General features: G+C 41.3%; 1 protein-coding gene and 1 pseudogene across 1 annotated transcript in view; one reads left to right on the top strand and one right to left on the bottom strand.

Moving 5' to 3' along the window:
* Positions 1-349: 349 nt before the first annotated feature.
* On the bottom strand, positions 350-7,974 carry LOC119429014 (annotated as a pseudogene).
* A 12,934-nt stretch (positions 7,975-20,908) lies between these two features.
* Positions 20,909-21,614, top strand: part of cckbra (cholecystokinin B receptor a) — a 59,653-nt gene continuing 58,947 nt past the window's right edge. Inside the window, exon 1 of the mRNA XM_037696732.1 lies at positions 20,909-21,041. Within this exon, the coding sequence (XP_037552660.1) occupies positions 20,909-21,041 (133 nt within the window). The remainder of the gene's footprint in view (positions 21,042-21,614) is intronic.

Raw genomic sequence — 21,614 nt, 5'->3', positions numbered from 1 at the left:
GGCTGAGGATTGAACCTGGAGCTTTCGGGTCCCGGGTCGGCTGCTCTGCCTCTACCCCATCTCGGCCCTTATTGGTGCATGTACTTGAATGTGTGAGATTTATGCATTCTATAATGTAAATATAGTCTAATTAAACCAGCATTACAATGGATTCAGTATGGAAAAACTAATCCTAAGAACATTGGTAACAGTTTGAAAAATGTTTTATGTGCTCTTAATATCTTGCCGTAATGTAAAAAAGGATAGAAGAAATTTTAACCAACAGAGAAGTTACATTTTTGCAAATGCTTTTTCTTGAAATAGCTTATAGTTTCCTGAACCAGGTTAAAAGTGTAAAAAAAATTACACATCATTTGACTCTGGTGACCCCCACAGCTAACAGCGGGGTCCAAAGAGTCGCCGCAGTGGTTACTGTGGCCCCGCTAAAGGTCTTGTCATGGGCGTAGGTGATGACATGCAGAGCCCCCCTGTAGGCCTCCTCACAAGTTGGCTGGATCTGATCCTTGGGAAGCTGGGAGCCAAACTCCCCCTTGTCTCTTAGCTCAAAAGTGTAGGTGAAAGGGATCCCCTGCATATGTGCCCAGTCTTGGGATGAACCAGAGAAGGGGTCTGAAGGGGTTATTGGTTTTATTAGAGTCCTTGAACCATAATATAGAAAGTAAGAAGCGTTTACACTTACATAATATGTCTGGAGGGGTTCCCACTTCTTAGTTTTTTCCGTGGACCTTCCAGATGGCTTCGGCTACTCCCAGTCCCACCTTCATCTGAGGAATCGCACAATTTTCATCAGGTAATCATTTTAATCTACTAGCAACCCATTTCCTTCTCTGCTCTATTAGGAAAAACCAAATGGGGGAAAACAAGCAAATTGAAACAGTGAAACTTCATCAGTATTCATGACTTCAGCCCATGACTGATACAGTATATCATGGTAAAATGAGCAGAAAGATTGGGCTCAGCTATGACAAATGCATAAGAATGTGAGTCCCAACTTATGATGTGTGTCGCCATTACTGATGTGTCGCACAATCACTTTGGTGAGGGGTATGAGAGCTTGGCGAGGAAACACCAGATGGCCATTTTAGCCACAGTATGCCTCGAGAAATACCAGTTCTGAACCGTTTAAAATGTCATTTGAAATCAGTTGTACATTTACTGAAGTTCTCTGAATTGGCTCGTCATGTTTTCTCCCCTCTCATTAGAGCTAGCGTGACATAGTTGCTTCTGAATTGATTTGCATGTCATTGAATGAAATGAGTATTTGATTCCCAAGAAAAACACAATGTACTTTTGGAGAAGCCTTTGTTGCCAAGCACAGTGGTAGGACGTTTCTTTTAGGTGGCCAACAGGTCACATTTCAGAAGAGATTTGGTCCTGCTCCTAAGTGTCTAAATGCTTTAGGTTTCTTAGCTTCAGCTCCCTCCATAGATTGTGCTATAGGACTGAAGTCTGGAGACTGGCTAGGATTCTTCATGTATTTAATGTGCTTCTTTTGCGCCTGCTTTGTAGCCTTGGTGGTATGTTTTGTAATGCTGGAAGACTCATCCACTATCCGTCTTCAGTGTTCTGGCAGTGGGAACAAGTTTCTCTTCCTAGGCTTGATGGTATATGGCCCCATCTGTTAACCCCTTAGAGTTAAAATCTCAAAGTATAAAGTCTCAAAGTATAAAAATAAAAATGATCCTTCTGTTATTTAGATTGAAAAAGTCTGCACAAAATATAGATCCACAAAATCCACCATAAAAACTAAAGTTCATGTGCAGTTTCCCAAAATAACTAAATAAAATGAAGCTTAAGATCTGTTGAGCATAAACGTAACATACAGCAAAATATATGTTGCCTTTAAATGAGCTACAACTTTTAAAACTTGTAACAAGGTGATCAGCTGACCCTGAAGCTTGTGGTGTTTCAGCTTCCTCTGTTCCTGCAGGAATGATTAATTTCTCTGATGCTCCGTCTTTCACCTGACTCTGTTCTTGGTCCATGGACTGTGGAACTCACGAGATCCAGCTGAGCTGCGCTGTTTGTATTTGTACCGACAGCTTAGAGCGGGGGGGTGGAGAGACAGTCGAGCTGTGCACTGTCTGTATCCGCAGTTTAGAGCTGGGTGGATGGGTGGAGACACTTATCTGAGCCGTGCGTTGTTTTTAGCTTTTTAGCTAGCTAGTATTGCACGCAGCTAATTAGCATTACGGCAGTACTGACATGGGGGTTGGAGGGGTGCGCAGTTTGGTTCGGTAGTTTGGCGCACTCTGTTTTGTTAACGGGGCGCCACGCTTGTATAATGGTAGGGAAACACTGATGTATTTACATCATGAAATTAGCATATCATGATATAATTTATTTTCTCGGGCGAGCTTTTTTTTCATTTTACCGGTATTATCATGAACGATATGATATGGCCCAGCCCTACTCGGTGGTCTGTGGTTGCGTCAAGAAGGGCATCCGACTTAAAATAATTGTTAAGTCTTTGTGCGAGTTAGTTCGCTGTCGCAACCCCTGAAGAAGGGAGCAGCCGAAAAGAAGAAGAAAAAAAAAGTACTTATCAAATAAATTTTGTAATGAAGAAACGTGTAAAGACTCAGTGCAAATGGTTCTGACATGTTTGAGAAAATGTAGAATACTTCAAGTTGCAATGTGTGTCTTTGGATAAATACCAGCTCATCATAGTTGGAGGCGGTGTACAAACCGAATTCCAAAAAAGTTGGGACACTAAACAAATTGTGAATAAAAACTGAATGCAATGATGTGGAGGTGCCAACATCTAATATTTTATTCATAATAGAACACAAATCACAGATCAAAAGTTTAAACTGAGAGAATGTATCATTTTAAGGGAAAAATATGTTTCCAAATTTCGTGGCGTCAACAAATCCCAAAAAAGTTGGGACAAGTCCATTTTTACCACTGTGTGGCATCCCCCCTTCTTCTTACAACACTCAACAGACGTCTGGGGACAGAAGAGACCAGTTTCTCCAGTTTAGAAATAGGAATGCTCTCCCATTCATGTCTAATACAGGCCTCTAACTGTTCAATCATCTTGGGCCTTCTTTGTCGCACCTTCCTCTTTATGATGCGCCAAATGTTCTCTATAGGTGAAAGATCTGGACTGCAGACTGGCCATTTCAGTACCCGGATCCTTCTCCTACGTAGCCATGATGTTGTGATTGCTGCAGAATGTGGTCTGGCATTATCGTGTTGAAAAATGCAGGGTCTTCCCTGAAAGAGATGACGTCTAGATGGGAGCATATGTTGTTCTAGAACCTGAACATGGTTCTCTGCATTAATGGTGCCTTTCCAGACATGCAAGCTGCCCATGCCACAAGCGCTCATGCAACCCCATAACATCAGTGATGCAGGCTTCTGAACGGAGCGTTTATAACAACTTGGGCTATCCTTGTCCTCTCTGGTCCGGATGACATGGCGTCCCAGTGTTCCATAAAGAACTTCAAATCGTGACTCATCTGACCACAGAACAGTCTTCCATTTTTGCCACACTCCATTTTAAATGACCCCTGGCCCAGTGCAAACGTCTGAGCTTGGGGAGCTTGCTTAGAAATGGCTTCCTCTTTGCACTGTAGAGTTTCAGCTGGCAACGGCGGATGGCACGGTGGATTGTGTACACTGACAATGCTTTCTGGAAGTATTCCTGAGCCCATTCTGTTATTTCCTTGACAGTGGCATTCCTGTTTGAGGTGCAGTGACGTTTAAGGGCCCGGAGATCAAGAGCATCCAGTAGAGTTTTACGGCCTTGACCCTTACGCACAGCGATTGTTCCAGATTCTCTGAATCTTTTGATGATGTTATGCACGGTTGATGATGATAACTTAAAAGTCTTTGCTATTTTACGCTGGGTAACACCATTCTGGTATTGCTGCACTATCTTTCTGCGCAACAATGGTGGAATTATTGATCCTCTTACCATCTTGGCTTCTGAGAGACACTGACACTCTGAGAAGCTCTTTTTATACCCAATCATGTTGTCAATTGACCTAATTAGTGTTAATTGGTCTTCCAGCTGTTCGTTATATGCTCAATGTCCTTTTTCCAGCCACTTATTGCTACTTGTCCCAACTTTTTGGGGATTGGTTGACACTGTGAAATTTTGAATCAACATATTTTTCCTTTAAAATGTTACATTTACTCAGATTAAACTTTTGATCTGTCATCTATGTTATATTATAAATAAAATATTGACATTTGCCATCTTCACATCATTGCATTCAGTTTTATTCACAATTTGTTTAGTGTCCCAACTTTTTTGGAATCCGGTTTGTAGTTTGGGTGTCCAAATAGAAGAAGGATCTGCTGGCCAAAGGAATGGATGGTGAGGAAATACAGGAAGACGTCCGTTCGGCTTCCGACAAAGTCGGTTACAGTCTGGGTCTCAAGCTCAGACATGGGATGGGTCCCACAATATAATTGACTTTCACAGTCAAATTATACTCCCACCACTGCAAACAGAACCAGAAGCAAGACAAATCTGAATCAGTTGCAATATCAACTGTAGACCTAAGAGGCTGAACCAATACCAAAACAGCTTCAACACTCACTGCCCCAGTTGGAATCAAAGTTGCGGTTGAGATCAGTGCTGTAGCAGCTGCTCGAAGGTCCCGGTGACCTGTTTTTCCTCCACAGTCGAGTCTGAAAGGGCCAGAATGTTCAATCAGTTTGTCTAAATTCAGCAATGCATTAAATAACCACTTGACATTTCTCTACACATTAAATGGGTCCTCAACCTGCTGCTGCATCTTATTACCCATTTATATTATCATTTTATACTCAAGCACTAGAAAATCGTTTCCCCCCCCCCAATGATTAAACTGGAGCTCATTTCAACATAAGATCCATTTCCTTATCCTCTCATGTGACGCTCATCTGCAGTTTGAGAGCTTCAGATTAGCTGGGAGTAATTTGACATCAGAACATGGGCACTGACTGTGCCGTTCTCCCAGGAGTAGACGTAGCCGTCTACGTTCATCACCGGCGTGATGTAGAAATCCATGTTCTTCATCATCTCTTCCATTTTGGTGTCTGTTTTGTGTGTTTGCAGAATCTGGTTCGAAAGGACCAAAACATTATAGTATCAGAATTAAATAGATTATATTTCTCCACCAATCATGACTGTAAAAATTTATTTTTCTTATTTGCTGTTTTTGTTCTACCTGATTGACAAAGTACTGACGGAATGCAGGAGAAATCCATTCCCTGGCACGAATACCACACTCCACCCAGATAGCCGCCTTTTTTGCTCCGGTATCCAAACCAATCTGTAAAACCAATTCAAAAGCACCTAAATACCTACAAATACACGTATTTTTCAGCTTTGGTGGGCAAAGTAATTCTTTGATCCCCTGCAGATTTTGTCAGTTTGCTCAAAAAAGATAGAAAATGCATGTCAGTGTCAGTCAACCAAGTGAGAACACCGGCTCTTACAAACTGGTTGTAGAGAATACAATCAGTCAACTGGATCAGAGACTTCCGATGTCAACTTGGTATCTGCCATTTGGGACTAGTCACCTAGAATACCACGATAACACACCGTCTTAAGTTCGCGTCGAACATCTGAATGATTCAAATAATGCTTGGGAGGAAATACTCTGCTCAGATTAAACCAAAATCAAACTCTTTAGCATCAACTTGTTTTTTGGGGAAGACAAATTCTGAGTAGAACCCAAAGAATATCATCCTTTTGTCACATTTGCAGAGCAAATATACCTTAATTTAATACCCAGAATGAATATCTGATAGCAAGAACGTCGAGTAAAAAGTTGTTTTATTTACAAATGGAGAGAGGAAGCAAAAACCAGAGGAAAGAAGACTTGGTGAATGATTGGAGGATAATCAGTTTCAGAATACTCTTGGACATAAGGACAGACTCTTATCGTGTCCCGTCTCTTTTTTCTTTTTAAAAGTAAGCAGAAGAATGGAAGATTCCAGAACAAAATGAGAAAGCCAATGGAGGATGACCAGGAGTTCCAGAATAGCTCCCAATATAATGTTTTTTCTTCACTAGCTCTCAAGCGAGGCGTATGCGTTCCACGTTTTCCTCCTGCTTTTTAGGGGTTTTCTCTCCGTCTGTGTATCGAAGCAGCTCCTTTTTTTCTTTTTTTACACATCTCCTGAAATGGAAACTACTGTTTTGTACCTGACCGATTGGACTTTCAACGTATATTACAAATTCTTTCAACAAAGCGACAGGGTCCTGGAGAACCCTCATCTTCTCGGACAAGACGCATGCAGATGGATATATCTCTGGGGGGATGTGTCTACCTCTGCCATCAACTGAGGATGCTGAAATTGCCAATAATTGGATTTATGATAACACGTTTCATGTTTTTGGAACAGTCTGGATCCTGGTTTATCAACGTACAAAGAAGACGGCTGCAGCTAATTTGGACCTCGTCAGGCTGCTGTCTATGTAAAGGTCTGGTTCGTGCTGGAGGACTCAAAATCAGCTGATCTACGAGCGAAACCGTAAGTTGGAAGTGATTTGAATCACAGGCCACCTGCAGCTTTGGGACTCGTCAGCATGAAAAAAAAAAACATCTTGAAGAGGTTCGTAAACACGGACCAGTGGAATGTACCCTAATCTGGCCATATCGGACCTTGGAAGTTATCAATACAGACTCGAGGCTGACGGAAAATAGTCTGAATTAATCAACAATTGTCGTTATCTGAATCTCTCCCCAGCTGGACTTGGAACAGGCCGACTTATCAATTTCTCCTGGGAAATGTGTAAACAGGAAAAGCTTCGTCTATGAGACTAATACCCCTTTTTCATTAGTAATGGTACAGCACGGTTTGACTGGACTCGACACGGTGCATATAATCCAATAATCAGGCCCTCTCACCTTTTCAATTGGATGGTATTTGTAGTAATCATACGCTACTCTGTTACCAGTGAAAGAAATCTAGATGTTTAAACAACTTCAGACTTGCTCAAAACATCATAAAACTGAATTTTTTTTAAATAATTTATTTTATTTTGACCTTTTAAACACCATTTTACTTATTTCAAATTTATGATGAAAATGCACAAATTGATTTATATTCCATATAGTTAATTTTAAAGAGATGGGGCTTTAGTGGTGCTACATTCACACTGCTGCCGAAGGTGGCCCACATCTGCCCCCCACCCCTTATATGTTCAAGTTCAAGAATCTTTATTATCCCCAAGGGGCAATTTGTTTCACAGTCAGTGTGCACATAAAACATCCAAACTAGACAAGACATTTAAATAACAGTACAGAAATCATCATTGTTCCTTGAGAAGCCTGATCACTACAAGGATGAATGAGCTTTTAGTCTGTTCGTTCTACATCTGGGCAGTAGACATCTGCGTCCAGATGGAAGCAACCTGAACTCACTATGGAATGGATTCATTCAACCTTATGCAGGCTAGCCTCATTGAGCCAAGGGAACTCATTTACAAGAAGGACCTGTCCAAGACAGAACATATAAAGTACAGACAACAAAAGAGTAGACAATGACAACAAAAAACTACAGTAAAAATGCAGTTAAAACATGAACAGGTACTTCCTGGATGAACAGGATCTGCCAGAATCAGCCTGGCCTTGTTCACTGACCTCGCCTTGTGTAGGTCAGTGAGGTTCTGTAGGGCTACGCCAGCTGTTTTGCTGCTATGTTACCCATTTTTATACTTTTATGACAGTTTAAATGTGCAGGGGAGTGGTGGTGTAGAGGTTAGAGAAGGCTAGCCTGTGTTCGAAAGTTTGACGGTTAGACTCCCCGGACTGACATCATCAAAATGTGGGTGGGATAGGTGAAACACCTGCCTCCACTCTCATTTGCCCCAATCTGGACCTTGAGCAAGGCCCTTAACCCCCACCATCTGCTCCCCTGGGCGCCCAAAATTACAGCTCTCTGCTCTCTTTGTCAATTAAACGTCTTTTTCTGCTACGTTAACGTGAGCTGTACCCACTCTTGCGGCCCTGAAGGCAGCACTACCATCGTGCGGAGTTATTAATGAGCACTTCAGTATTACTGGTAAGAACTGAACCATATAACTGCAAGTCCTACGATATTATTCATCATAAGTTATTAAACACTTTATTACAACTCCTGAGTCAGTGGGAGTGTTGGTTTGACAGGTGTGAAAGGTAACGAGTCTCTTCACAATTAGAAATATTTTTACTTCAAAACATAAGACAAGATTAGATAAGATGCTTTCCATGAGGAAAGAAAATGGTTTTGGATCTATAGATTATCAGTCATACGGGTCATGGAAAGAGCAGAAGGCCATACATGGAAATGTTGCTCATGCCTAAACCATTAGATGGCATTTCTCACAATCAGGATTGTGCTGTTGTTTTGCATTCACTTGGCTTGGCACGCTCAGTCCAACGCATAACACGGGTTGATATTTGAGCATGCCTAAAGCCTGAAGTGAGAAGAATCCGTAACATTTCAAGCCACCGAGGGGTCGATGCTGGCTCAACAGGCAGCTATCAGCAGTACAATCAGGAGAATCCAGGCATTAGAGCCGTTTGATGAAAAATATTTGCATATTCATAGCTTCTGGAAACAGCAGCAGGTAGCAATCAGTATGCCTTGTGCACCCTCGAACAGGCAAACGTAGCTACGATGACACAACTGTATGTCTTTTAGGCACTTAAATGGAGGATTTTTAATGGAGCCAACATTTCATTCACGTCTGGAATGAAGCTGGTAAACGTTACCGGAGCTCAGGTGATCCATGTGATACGAAAGACTCAATCTAATTACGCATTTACTTTTAGAACTACAACAAAGTGTGCCTGGTTCAGAGTAACCAGACCCTAATGCTGCTCAAGAACGCACACGGACTTCTTTGGTGCACAGTGGTTGCTGTTTTGGGCTCATTTTCTTGTGTGAAATTGCTGCAAATCTGCATCTCAGGGAACATTTGTGACGCAGTTTGTACTTTGTTTTGATTTTTAAGCCAATATTTTCCTTTGTGTTCTTGATTTTTCTTTGCCAAATAAGTTAAGGCTGCATTAACTCAGGACTATTACAGGTTGGATCTTACCAGCAGAGGTCAGAACGATGAATTAGCTGAAGCAGACCCTTGTTGCTCCCAGTAAAAAAGGATAAAAATACCAGGTCATGTTCAAAAGGGGACCCTTTTACTGTACATGATCAACTCAAAGCTTTGGAGACAGCTCGGATTGCTCACAAAGGGGTGGCCCAGAAAAATGACATTTTATTTTCAATGGCAACTTGATGTGGATCTAGTAGTGTTTCTTGATCATTTCTTCATTTACTTACACAGGCAGTGACTACCATCTAAAATTACATAATGAATACCCAAATAATCTCCTTTTTGTGTTTCCACGCTGAAGATAGTTTGAATTTGGTTTGAATTCATAGCTATTGAAATGATCGGAAAGGTATTATCCATTGTGTCTAGTGTTCTCTTTAAGCAGAGATCCCTTAAAATAGTATACAACTATTATTGTTGCCACAAAAAAGGATAACGTGTTTTGGTTTGAGTAGAATATTAATATTATAAGTCTCGTATGTGAGCTCAAACATGAGTTTCCTGCATTAAACACATTGAAACTCCCGCTAGACCAAAGGTATGCTTGTGATGGAAATAACCTGGAAGCCGGTTATTCAAGGTAGCGCCACCACTCCAGTTTTTAGACACTTTGAAATGTTACTCTTCTTCTTCTGTATTCGTGTTGCTGGTTGACATTATATCACTGCCCCCACCTGTTCGGTTGGAGAACTACCTGCTGTTAAATTGATCGCTTGCGTACGGAAATGGTTTCACAAAGCGATGGATGGGATAGCCGGTGGGGCAAAGTGGCCAAACATATATTGTCTTGTGGCCAAAGCCACCATTGACCACCCACTGGCTCCACCCTTGTTTATACAGTACGTTTGCCAAGACCACAGTGGAATATGCCATTGATAAAAAACTCCAATAAAAAAAGTTTAGCAAGGTCAACCACTACTACATATAAAATAAGCACCACAGTAGTGGAGACGTTTCTTTGCATAGGACTGGTACCATAATTGTTGGCTAGCTTTTATTAGTATAGTGATTGTTACTGGTATGCAACACTATAAAGTTGCTACAATCATGCTTCAGAAGTTTTACGATGTGACAAATTAGTGGCGACTTGGCGTTGATAGCACTACATAAGCTTAGAGTATCAGATATATAAAGAGACAATGGTATTTTCTTACACATTTCCCAATACACTATAGAAACACATTGCAAAGAAGCAAAGGTGGGGGGTATTAGTGTTAGGTTACAATAAATATGCTGAGAGAATATATTTTTATTATTGTTTTTTACCCTAGTTTGCATTTGAATTGAGTTCAACGTTGGCATTTTAAATAAATCCATAGAAATTTTATTACCTGGAAGGTTTACGGTTTGCTTCTGGAAACTTCTAAGTAGTAACGCAGTTGTCAAAAGCAGTGCAGTCTACTGTAAGCCAGTCGCCATAAAGAAGCCTTTCATTGTGAGGCTTCATACATAGAAGTTTAATACATTAATACAAATTAAACTTTTAGTCCTTTAAGATTATTCGATATACGAATGCTATCTTGTCCTTATTCTAAAGCTGGGTCTTATTCTGAAAGTAAAAAATGCTTGTACGTTTCCTACGCCTTTGCAAGTCACGTCTTTGTTCCTGCACCTTTGCCGATTTGGGCATAGTGTCAATTTGTGAGTTGCACACAAGATATAAAGATAAGACCTGTCTGAACTCTGGCCGTGTTTACATAAATCCAGCGTACGTGCGTCTCAGATAGAAAGTCATAACACGTATCACTGCCTTACTCTGCAGAATGACGGATGAAAGCTCTAATGCTTTCAGATAAGCGAGGCAGGCTGCTTTGTTGCTCAGACTCGAGCTTCGAAAGCTGCCTATAGGGTGTGTGTACAAATACACAGAGACGATATTAATACCTAAACTTCAGTGATAGCATCTTATCGTTTATGTAGAGTGTCAGCCTCTTGGACACGTTAGGAGAAAAACTAGTTAGATCAGAAAATCCTAGCGGTTTATCCAACCTGGGCAAATTGGTGCTCATTTCTCCAGGAGCTAGTACTCTCATGGATCATATAAAAAAATTAAACCTGTTTGGCCTACAGGGACATAGTGCAGTAGTCCCTCACTTATCCTGGAGGTTACGTTCGCGATAGGTGAAAATTCGCGAAGTAGGGACGTTATATTTATTTTATTATTTATATATATTTTAAGACTTTATAAACCCTTCCCACACTCTTACAATGTTTTAAACAATTTTATAAACTCTCTAAACACTAAAAGAGCACAGCGAAAGAGTAGACCGGCGTGGGCAAACTTTCGGACTTGTGGGCCACACTGAGTTCTAAAATTGGAGCGAAGGGCCAGGAACAGATGGATGAAGTGTTTGTGTGACGTTACACCCCAGCGCAATAACAGCCGCCGGGACGCTATTAATTATGGGCGAGTCCACCTTCTGCACCACTCAAGCAGCCACTAAGTCAGATTATATGATAGAACAGTGATTTTATTTACAATAGTGAAATTATTGACTTTGTAGAGTTTTACCAACTTCAGACCAAAACAACAAACAAGACAAACCACTGTATTTTCTCTTACCTGAAGAAAAATAGAATACACCAAACCACAAGTCTCTTACCTCACTATGCTAATGGAACACAGGAGAAAAATCAAAATAAAGTGGCAGCTCACCTTTACAAACTCCTCACAAAACTTTTTACAACTAAAGGATCTAAAGTTGATGACAGGTCAGCTGTGGCAGGTTGGGAATGGAAGCAGACCGACATGTTTTACCATAAATTAAAGGACTCTCTCTGCCTTTTAGCTTATTTTCTAAATCTTCAGTCAGTCAGTTCCACAAGGCGAGTCACAGTCCTGTGTGATAAACTGATCTTTTTCTAACTTATCTTGGCCCTCCGGACACAATAGACTTGCTCTGTTATTACCACGTTTCTTTTAAAAATCGCCATCGGAGAAAGGCTTGCTAGCATAGTTAGCAGTTAGCAAAGTGTACTCTTTGAAAACCGCGACAGTTTCTTGGCATAAAAACTGCCTTTGGTTGGACCTCAGTGAAACAATATGTTGTTATCCACCCCGTTTTAAACACTCGGCACGCACTGTACACTTTTCTTTGATAAACACGTTTTTTACAGACGAGTTCGTAGGGCAAAGTAAAAATAAAAGCATAGAAGAAGAAATTACTTCTTCTCCACTTGCCTGTAATACACGCCAGTGTCTGTAGTGCACCTCTACTGGGGAAATGCTGGAACTACAGGTAAAACAACACCAGTTTTTTTCCTATTAAATTCAGTTTTTTAAATATAATTTGAACCAGTGGCGTCCGGGGTCGGACTGGCCATCGAGAGCACCAGGGCATGTCCCGGTGGCCTGGCCCGGGAGCTTGACCAAAGGCTCAGTTTGGGTCGCGTTCAATTACTTTAAATATTGGGGTGGGGGTGGGGTCTGTCTTTCCCCATCGCTACTTCTCAGGGAGCTTCAGCCCCTCGGCGATCACTGAGTGGGCCAGGCCACCGGGAAATGTCCCGGTGCTCCCGATGGCCAGTCCATCCTTCTGCACAATGCTCTGGTTGGTCACCTTCCATCAATCAGCCAATCGTGTGTCATGTACGTTGAAAACCCTCGAAACAATGAGAGAGAGTTGAACCGCTAAGCAGCGAGGGACTGCTGTATAAGTAATGGTCACTCAGTTTGTTGGACTCATTTCTTTGCCTCACATTTGTGCGACTGAGAATTAGATTAAATTAACGAGCAACGTAAACAAGTGGTGAATGTTAAACTTTTAGAATATTTACTCTTAAAAAGTAATAATAGTTAACATTTAGCCGATTGGTTGTTTCTGGTACATTCACTTAGCCAGAGTTTTGACATGTAGACTGAAACCAGTCCATACGTTTTCATTAAGTGTGAAGCTGGAGAGCAGAAGAAAACAAAACTTAACTATGTTTAAAGATTAAAATTTATCGTTTTATAAGTTTTAATGAAGTAGTGTGATTACTAAGTCTTTGAAAACAGGATAGTTAAAAAAAAGTCCATGCTCAATCAAGGTACACAATCCAACAATTTTCAGTCAGGTCATCCGGTCAGTTTCTTTTTTTGCTGAAACGTTTCACCTTCCATCCAGAAGGCTTCATCAGCCAAGGAAACACACAACACAAAACTGATTCTTCCCCCAAATGGCTTACTCCAAAATGGAACAAACCAGTTATGTTGGTGCTAAGATAGTGTCTTTGGCACGCCCCCTCCTCTGTTGCCGGCCCTCTTCCTCGTCGACAGTCTTGTCAAAAGTCAGTCAGAATCAGTTTTGTGTTGTGTGTTTCCTTGACTGATGAAGCCTTCTGGATGGAAGGTGAAACGTTTCAGCAAAAAAAAAAAAGAAACCGTCCAGATGACCTGACTGAAAATTGTTGCATCATCTGCTAGTATCTGATTTTCTGCTCGCTGTTGAAGCTGACCATCAGGATTTGCTTGATTTTTTTTTTCCTCACACATCTCGTCTTTTTGTTTTCCATCAAATGTCTCAGCAACAGCATTTGTGCGCTTCTTCACGACTGTCCCATCATTAAATATATATTTTTTATGTTATCCCAAAGTCCATGATTCCTTGAGTGAACATTCAGCAGCTGCTGGGCTGTACAAGTTTTCAGCATCAACTATTCTTACTTTGGAGCACGAGATGCCGTCTCTTCCTCTCCGACCTGCTGCTCCAGTGAGAGCTTCCTGCACCGGCCGTGCAAGTCAAGTCACATTTATTTATATAGCACATTTAAAACGGTGCAGGGAAAACTAAAGATTTGATTGGCTCATTAACCGAGTGACGCCGTTACGGTAACGCTTGAAGTAGAGCGAACCTCCAAAAACACACCTCCTGTTTCTCTGCACCTCAGCTGTTTATCGCTGGAAAAATGCAGCATGAAAATGATCCATGAATTTGATTGCGCACGGGTCCGAACAGAACCATCACTCGGTCCGATCCGGACCCAGGTCCGCCTTTTAGCGACCTCTGTTTTAAAGGCCGACTCAGAGATTGGCAGCTTGAGTGAATTTAGTTGGTCATAATGCAACATTTGTCTCATACGAGGTTTTACTTTTTGATTTATCTCTGCCGTCTGTCTGCACTTGAGGAATTACGCGTAGCACGGAGACAAATGATTAGATCGGCCATTTTTTATGCTTGTCAAATAATGGAATTAGATCCTGGCACTTAAAAACCATTACCTTGAGTTAGTTGAGGCTTTTCAAGAAAGGACACTACTCCATCGGGTTAAGGTTCAGACTCATGATTCCCATTCTTATGCCAGGATTATTAAAAAAACTTAAAAGTCTGCTTATTTTTAGCCCTAGAATAGGTTTGCTTGTGCTAATTTGTAGTGTTAGAGCATTTTACACTGGCATTAGTAGCTCGAGCTGCTTTTCATACAAGAAAAACACTTTGGCTAAAGTTAAATACCAATAAAAATAGCTTTGCTGGCAAAAAACCCCCCAAATTCCTCGACTTAATAGACAAACTGGTTGTGACCTTTGTGAAGACCTCAATAGAGAGGAAATCAGTGAAGAGCTGCAAAATACACTAAACGGTTGAGTGGAGGAGGGGGGAAGAGACTTTTGGCATTAGATTAATAGACTTCTTATGGAGGGTTTGAAACAACAGCAACACGTTAGCCACGCTGGAGCGCCTCCCACACGTTAGAGGAGGATAAAAGCAGGAAGAGTACATCGCTTGGACCGCCAGAAACGCAACTTGCTCTACAAAAACAAACTACGCGGCCTTCTTTCCTCACAGAACACACCACCTTCCCCTTCCACCCCCTGCTGCCTTCAGATCTTTTTCATAGCATCGGTATCGCTGCTCAAATTAAACCCTTAGGCGCTCTTGGATCGTTCCCCCCTCAACACAGCAGGAGTCTTTTTCTTTTCTTTTTGCCGAAGGTCAAGCCAAAATGTACCAGTTGTTCCACACAACTCTACAAGACAACCGCCACTTTAAAAACAAACCATTTGAAACAATTGAGGTGTAAACAAGGCGGCGGCGTTCCGGTAAAATGTGTGACGTGTTCTCATCAGAAACACAGGGTGTGTGTTGTGTACTGCTCGGTAGTTGTGGCGCCATGCCGTTTTTTAAATTACCGGACAATTCAGAAAAGAGGGGCTGTTCCTCCTCCATAAATTCTCTCTGAATTGGACCTCATTGTCCCACTGATGATTGTCGCCTGACAGGCTGCAAGATCCGAAGGTTTGTCCCGTGGCGCCAATGAACCAGTAGCAGCCATTCCCGGAGCGAAGGAAATACCATATTTGACCCTCGATTAAAAGAAGAGTCCAGATAAAATCTGTTGAACTCTAAAGGAGAAAGTTACTTTTCCAAAGTCAGTTTTCAACAATCTTGTGGTTTCATACCACGACGGTGTTCTCAACAAAACTCTTTACTTTATATATGCTTCCATTAGGTAAAGTTATTAAACAGCATGGGATACATTTTCAGTTATGCTGATGACACACAATTATATTTGTCCATTAAACCCAATGAATCCAATCAGTTACTTAGACTACAAGCATGTCTTAAAGACATAAAAACCTGGATGACCCTTAATTTTCTGCTTTTAAACTTAGACTTAGGTTTTAGTTTTTGGACCTGAGCACCTTAGGAATGAATGTTTCAGTCTTTCTCCCTCCTTAGATGACATTAATCTGTCCTCCAGCTGTAATGTTAAAAATCTTGGTGTTATTTTTATCAGGACATGTCTTTTATCCCCCACATTAAAAACATTACTAGAACCACCTGCGTAATATCACTAACATTAGAAACATCTGATCTAAAGATGATGCAGAAAAACTGGTCCATGCATTTGTCACGTCTAGACTGGACTATTGCAATGGTTTATTATCTGGGTGTCCAAATACTTCTTTAAAACGTCTTCAGCTGATCCAAAATGCTGCTGCCAGAGTCTTAACTGGAGTTACTGGGAGAGATCATATCTCTCCAGTTTTAGCTTCTCTCCATTGGCTCCCTGTCAAATCCAGAATAGAATTCACAATCCTACTTCTAACCTACAAAGCTCTCAACAACCTAGTTCCATCTTATATTTGAGATCTTGTTGTTCCATGTTTTCCTAACAGAGTGCTTCGCTCTCAGACTGCAGGTTTACTCGTGGTTCCTAGAGTTTACAAAAGCAGAATGGGAGGAAGATCTTTCAGTTCTCATGCTCCTCTCTTGTGGAACCAACTGCCAATCTCTGTCCATGAGGCTGACACATTATCCAGTTTTAAGACTGGGATTAAGACTTTCCCTTTTGATAAATCCTATAGTTAGGGTCAGCTTGGGTTTCCTGAGCTGTCCCTTAGTTATGCTGCTATAGGCTTAGACTGCTGGAGGACAAACTGACCACAATTTTCACTCTGCTGCTGTCTTTACTTACTCTGCTCAACCTGTTTTGTATTTGTAATTATTTTTTCTATCTTTAACATGGTTTTTTTTTTGTCTTTCAGATACACCTGGACCTGGACTTATACCTGGACCTGGACTTATACCTGGACCTGGACCTATACCTGGACCTGGACCTATACCTGGACCTACCATTCTGTGTTCGTCCGTCTCTCCCTCCTCTCCTTCCTCTCCTTCCTCTCCTCTCAACCAGCCGGTCAAAGCAGATGGCCGCTTGTCCTGAGCCTGGTTCTGCTCGAGGTTTCTTCCTGTTAAAAAGGGAGTTTTTCTTTCCACTGTCTCCACTGTGCTTGCTCAGGATGGGAGACGGCAACGAAGCCAAGATTCAACTTGTCTGCTGGATTCCTTAGATAGAGAACTTTACTAATTGGCTTTTATGTGAATGTTCCTGTAAAGTGCCCTGAGACAACTTTGTTGTGATTTGGCGCTATAGAAATAAACTGAATTGAAAACGTATCACATTATTATTCGTTTGCCAACTTGCATCTGCCTGCCCTGATGTTCTACGTCTTCTCGCCTGTCCATTAGCAAAATATCTAAAAAAGTAACCATTTGTTAACATTAACTTTTGGAGCCAATCTAATTCAAGATGGCAGCCACTGCTAATCAAACTTAGTAAACACTAAAATGGCAACAACTTTTAGGTCGTATGATTCAGTAAGCGGGATATTGAGGGACAAGACTATTGCTGTAAAATAGAAAAAGCTGGTAGGTTGGTGCAGTGGTTAGGGCACATGACTTAAGAGGAACATCAGGGGTTCAATCCCTGGTGCCACAGTCTTGACTCTGTAATGAGCAACAACACCATGATGGGTTAAATGTTGAAACCAAGACACCTGAAGTGTCATGAACTACTAGAACAAGATATTCAATTTGGTTTATCTAAAGAGCGCCTGTTCATAATAAAGGTCATCTCAGGGTGCCGTACAAAAACATTCACATACGTTATAAAATGCCAATTAATAAACGTTATCTATCTAACGAAGTCATCAAGTTGTTTTGAATCTTCACATTATTGCCAACTCCAAACCTGAGCAACACTATGGCGACAGTGGAAAAGAAAAACTCTTACAGGAAGCAACCTCCAGCAGAACCTGGATCAGGATGGGCCGCCACCTGCTTTGACCGGTTGGGGTTAGAGTGGACAGAAAAGAGACAGACAAATAGGACGTAGTCCAGTTGTATTTTCTGTGGGAAGAAAAAGGAAAAACAAGTTAATGATAGAAATATTTACAAATACAACCAGGTAGTGTTTGAGTGTACGTAAAGACAGCAGCAGGGTGAGGAAGTGTGTCAATGTGTCCTCCAGCAGTCTAAGCCTATAGCAACGCAACTAAGCATATCCTAACTATAGGATTTTATTTAAAAAAGAAAGTCTTAAGCCCAGTTTTAAAACGTAACAATGTGTCAGCCTCACAGACAGAAACTGGAAGTTGGTTCCACAAGAGAGGAGCCTGATGACTGAAAATTCTGCCTCCTATTCAACTTTTAGTAACTCTAGGAACCACAAGTAAACCTGCAGTCAGAGTGAAGTGCTCCGTTAGGAAAATATGGAACAGTAAGATCTGTAATATAAGATGGAGCTAGGTTGTTGAGCGCTTTGTAAGTTAGAAGTAGGATTTTGAATTCTATTCTGGATTTGACAGGAAGCCAATGGAGAGAAACTAAAACTGGAGAGATATGATCTCTGCCTTTGATATGCAAAAACAGGAACAAACTCCCGGGGATTGTCAGGATGTGCAGCAAAACTGCTGGCATAGGCCTACAGAACCTCACTGACCTACAGAACCCCACTGACCTACACAAGGCGAGGTCAGTGAACAAGGCCAGGCTGATTCTGGCAGATCCTGTTCATCCATTCCATGATGAGTTCAGGTTGCTTCTATCTGGACGCAGATATCTGCTGCCCAGATTTAGGATGAACAGACTGAAGAACTCATTCATCCCTGTAGAGATCAGGCTTCTCAACAAACAGTGATAATTTCATGTATTATTTTAATGTCTTGTGTAGTATGGATGCTTTATGTGACCGACTTTGAAACAATTTTTCCCTTGGGGATAATAAAGATTCTTGAACTTGAACTTAATCAGAACAGTGGCAGCAGCATTTTGATTCAACTACATACTTTTAAAATAGTTTTTTAAAGAGCTCCTTCAATCTCAGGTTTCCAGACCTCTGGTAGAGGACCTGAGCTTTCCACCCATGTGGACAGAAGTAGTGCAAGAGCAGCCATTTATGTTTGATGGTATATTATTTTAAGAAACATGAAGGAGGACCTACTCCTGCTTTTAATGAGAATAGGTTTTTTTGGTGCTTGGCTTGTGTACTCAATAAAGCCAGGGTTGAGGGTGTAAGACTCAGAATTACCCTTGAGCCAAAACAACCTACAAGGCCTCGTGGGTCATTTGACCCAAGGGCAGCAGGTGGGTTAAGATACTCAGAGGTGATTTGATTAATTGCTATTGGTCTTTGCTCCTTCAGAGTAAGTGAACTCAAAGTTAAGTTAAACCTAATTTCTGAAATTATGAAAATGAATGTGGCATGTCTTTCATTAGCATTTTATCTTCCATTAAATATTAATTCAACCTTTATTTAGACAGGTTAATCCCATTGAGCCTCGGGGACTCATTTACAAGAGAGACCTGATTTTAACAGAGTGATGACAACAGTGACAACAATAGACAATCATAAAAGAGGCGTACAGATTTTTTGTTTTTTACATATTAAAATAAAATAGCAACCAAAAGGAAAAGTAACAAAAAACAGCTCGATTATAAGGCAATGTAGAAAACTAGAAACAGGAACATATCTGCATTGGTTCTTGCCAGGAACTTAACAGATGTTTGAAGCCACTTAGAGAGGTCAAAGGTCGAGAGCTTCAGATCTTTTTGCAAGATATTCCAGGAAACAGGAGTGGAGTAGGAGAAGGCCCTTTGTCTAGTTCAGTCCTCACTGAGGGAACACTGCAGGTAATAATGTCCTGAGAGCGCACGCTGTAGCTGCACTCACGCAGAGACGTGTAGGAGGAGATGTATGAAGGCAGCAGACCAAGAAGTGATTTAAAGATGAAAATATACCAGTGGGAGAGTCTGTGAAGTTAATGGTGTCCAGTTAACCAGTGGATACTGGGTGCAGTGGTGGGTACGTTAGTTACAGCCAGTTATGAATCTTAGTGCACCATGATAGACAGCATCCAACATCTGCAGCATCCAACATCTGCAGGGTTCTTGTAGGAGCGTTCATGTAAATAATGTCACCGTGATCAATGGAGGGAAGGAAAGTCACAGATACAAGATGTTTCCCAACATTCAGAGTTAGACAGGATCTGTTTCTGAAAAAGAAACCAGTTTAACTTTCAGTTTCTTTACTAGGTTTTCCACGTGAAACTTAAAAAAGACAGATTAGAGTCGACCAAGATACCCAAATATTTATAGGAATTGACTAATTCAATGGGGACACCATTTGAGGATAAAATCAGAGGAAGAACTGCTGGGACTGACGTCCTGTTTGAAAAAAGCATCCCTTTGGTTTTATCGACATTTAAGACAAGTTTGAGGTGGAACAAATCAGACTGGATGATGTTAAATGCAGATTGCAAACGCTGGAAAGCCTTAGCAACAGTTTTAGTTTGACAATAAACAACTGTGTCATCAGCATAGAAATGTAAGGATGCATCAAGGAAGCACCGACCTACATTACCTATGAGGATTGTAAAGAGGGTGGGTCCTAAGACTGAGCCTTGTGGTACACCACTGTTGACTGTTAGATAACTTGAGGAAGTACCATTATGTTGAACACATTGCCTCGGGTCTGAAAGATAATTAGAGAAACAACCAATGGTGTGATCTGAGAGACCAGATCAAAATATTGATTTGATGCAGAGCACAGCTCCCTCGATCCTGTCGAGTCTTCACAGTTTAGTGTTTCCTGCCTCCAGTCCTGTGATTTTCTGAAAGCACGGCGACTATAAATAAGAAGCCTGTTTATTAACAGCTTTGGACCGAACTGCACGGTGACAGTCGTGAGTTGAGTGAGTGAGGAGAGGAAAGGGAGGGAGGACGAGAAAATGTGCATGAGAGAGAGAGAGAGAGAGAGAGAGAGAGAGAGAGAGAGAGAGAGAGAGAGAGAGAGGAGCTCCACCGTTGCCCTTAGCAGCGCAGTCTCATTCCTCCACAGTCGGCTTCAGGAGCTCTTCTTCCCACTGCTCCTTTCAGAGCAGTCAACATGTCTGGCTGCTTTCCATTTTCTTAGATTTCACAAGTGTCACACTCCACTTCTGGGTTTCCTCTAAGTTAGTTTTTCTTTTTCTTTGCCCTGCTGCACCTCCTTTTTCTCCAGGCTGCCATGAAGAAAAAGGTGACAGCAGCAAGTTGAGTCCTGCGCTTGTGTCTGAAGTGATCTTGGCAGGAGACACTCCAGGCCCCACTCGGGGGGAGAAGGATGGCTCTGCAGGTGGGAAACGGGAGTGCCTTGGGGATGTCGGAGCAGGGGAACCTCAGCCTGGAAGTTATCGACTACAACATGAGCTCCACCAACAGCTCTGTCCTTCCTAAACCGGCTGCCAGAGCCCGCGGTAAGACCTTCTTTGTCTTCCTCCTCTCCTCCAGATCAACATGTGTGATGAGCAACCAGCAACTTTAAATGCCACTCAGGTGGCAACCATCAGGCAACATTGGCCCTAAAAAAAATCTGTTCTGAATAAATAATTGTCATGCCTTTGTTCTTTTTTATTATTTAGAATTACATTCATATTTTTTGTTGCTTCATTGTGGAAATTACATTTTTTTTTTACTAATTTCTTTTATGAAATAAATTAATTCTTCTGAATATTTACTACAAATAAAAGCTCTTTATTAGATAGTTCCACATAAACTTGATAACCTCATTGAAAGTGCAATCAGTGGAAATTATTAAATTTAACCATGAATAATAAATGGTAGAGACAGATTAATTGTCCGATATTGGCTAATTAAAAGGTACAGTCAGACCGATTAATTAGATTTTGGCAAATTAAATTGTATTGTAATCTGATATTAGCCAAATAAATGGTAGACAATTAAATGGCAGACAAACCAATTAATGGTCTGATATTGGCTAACTAAATGGCAGACAAACCAATTAATAGTCTGATATTGGCTAATAAAAT

Source organism: Nematolebias whitei, chromosome 23, assembly GCF_014905685.2.
Source record: "Nematolebias whitei isolate Nwh7 chromosome 23, NemWhi1, whole genome shotgun sequence".
Lineage (NCBI taxonomy): Eukaryota > Metazoa > Chordata > Actinopteri > Cyprinodontiformes > Rivulidae > Nematolebias > Nematolebias whitei.
This window is presented reverse-complemented; position numbering and strand designations above follow the sequence as displayed.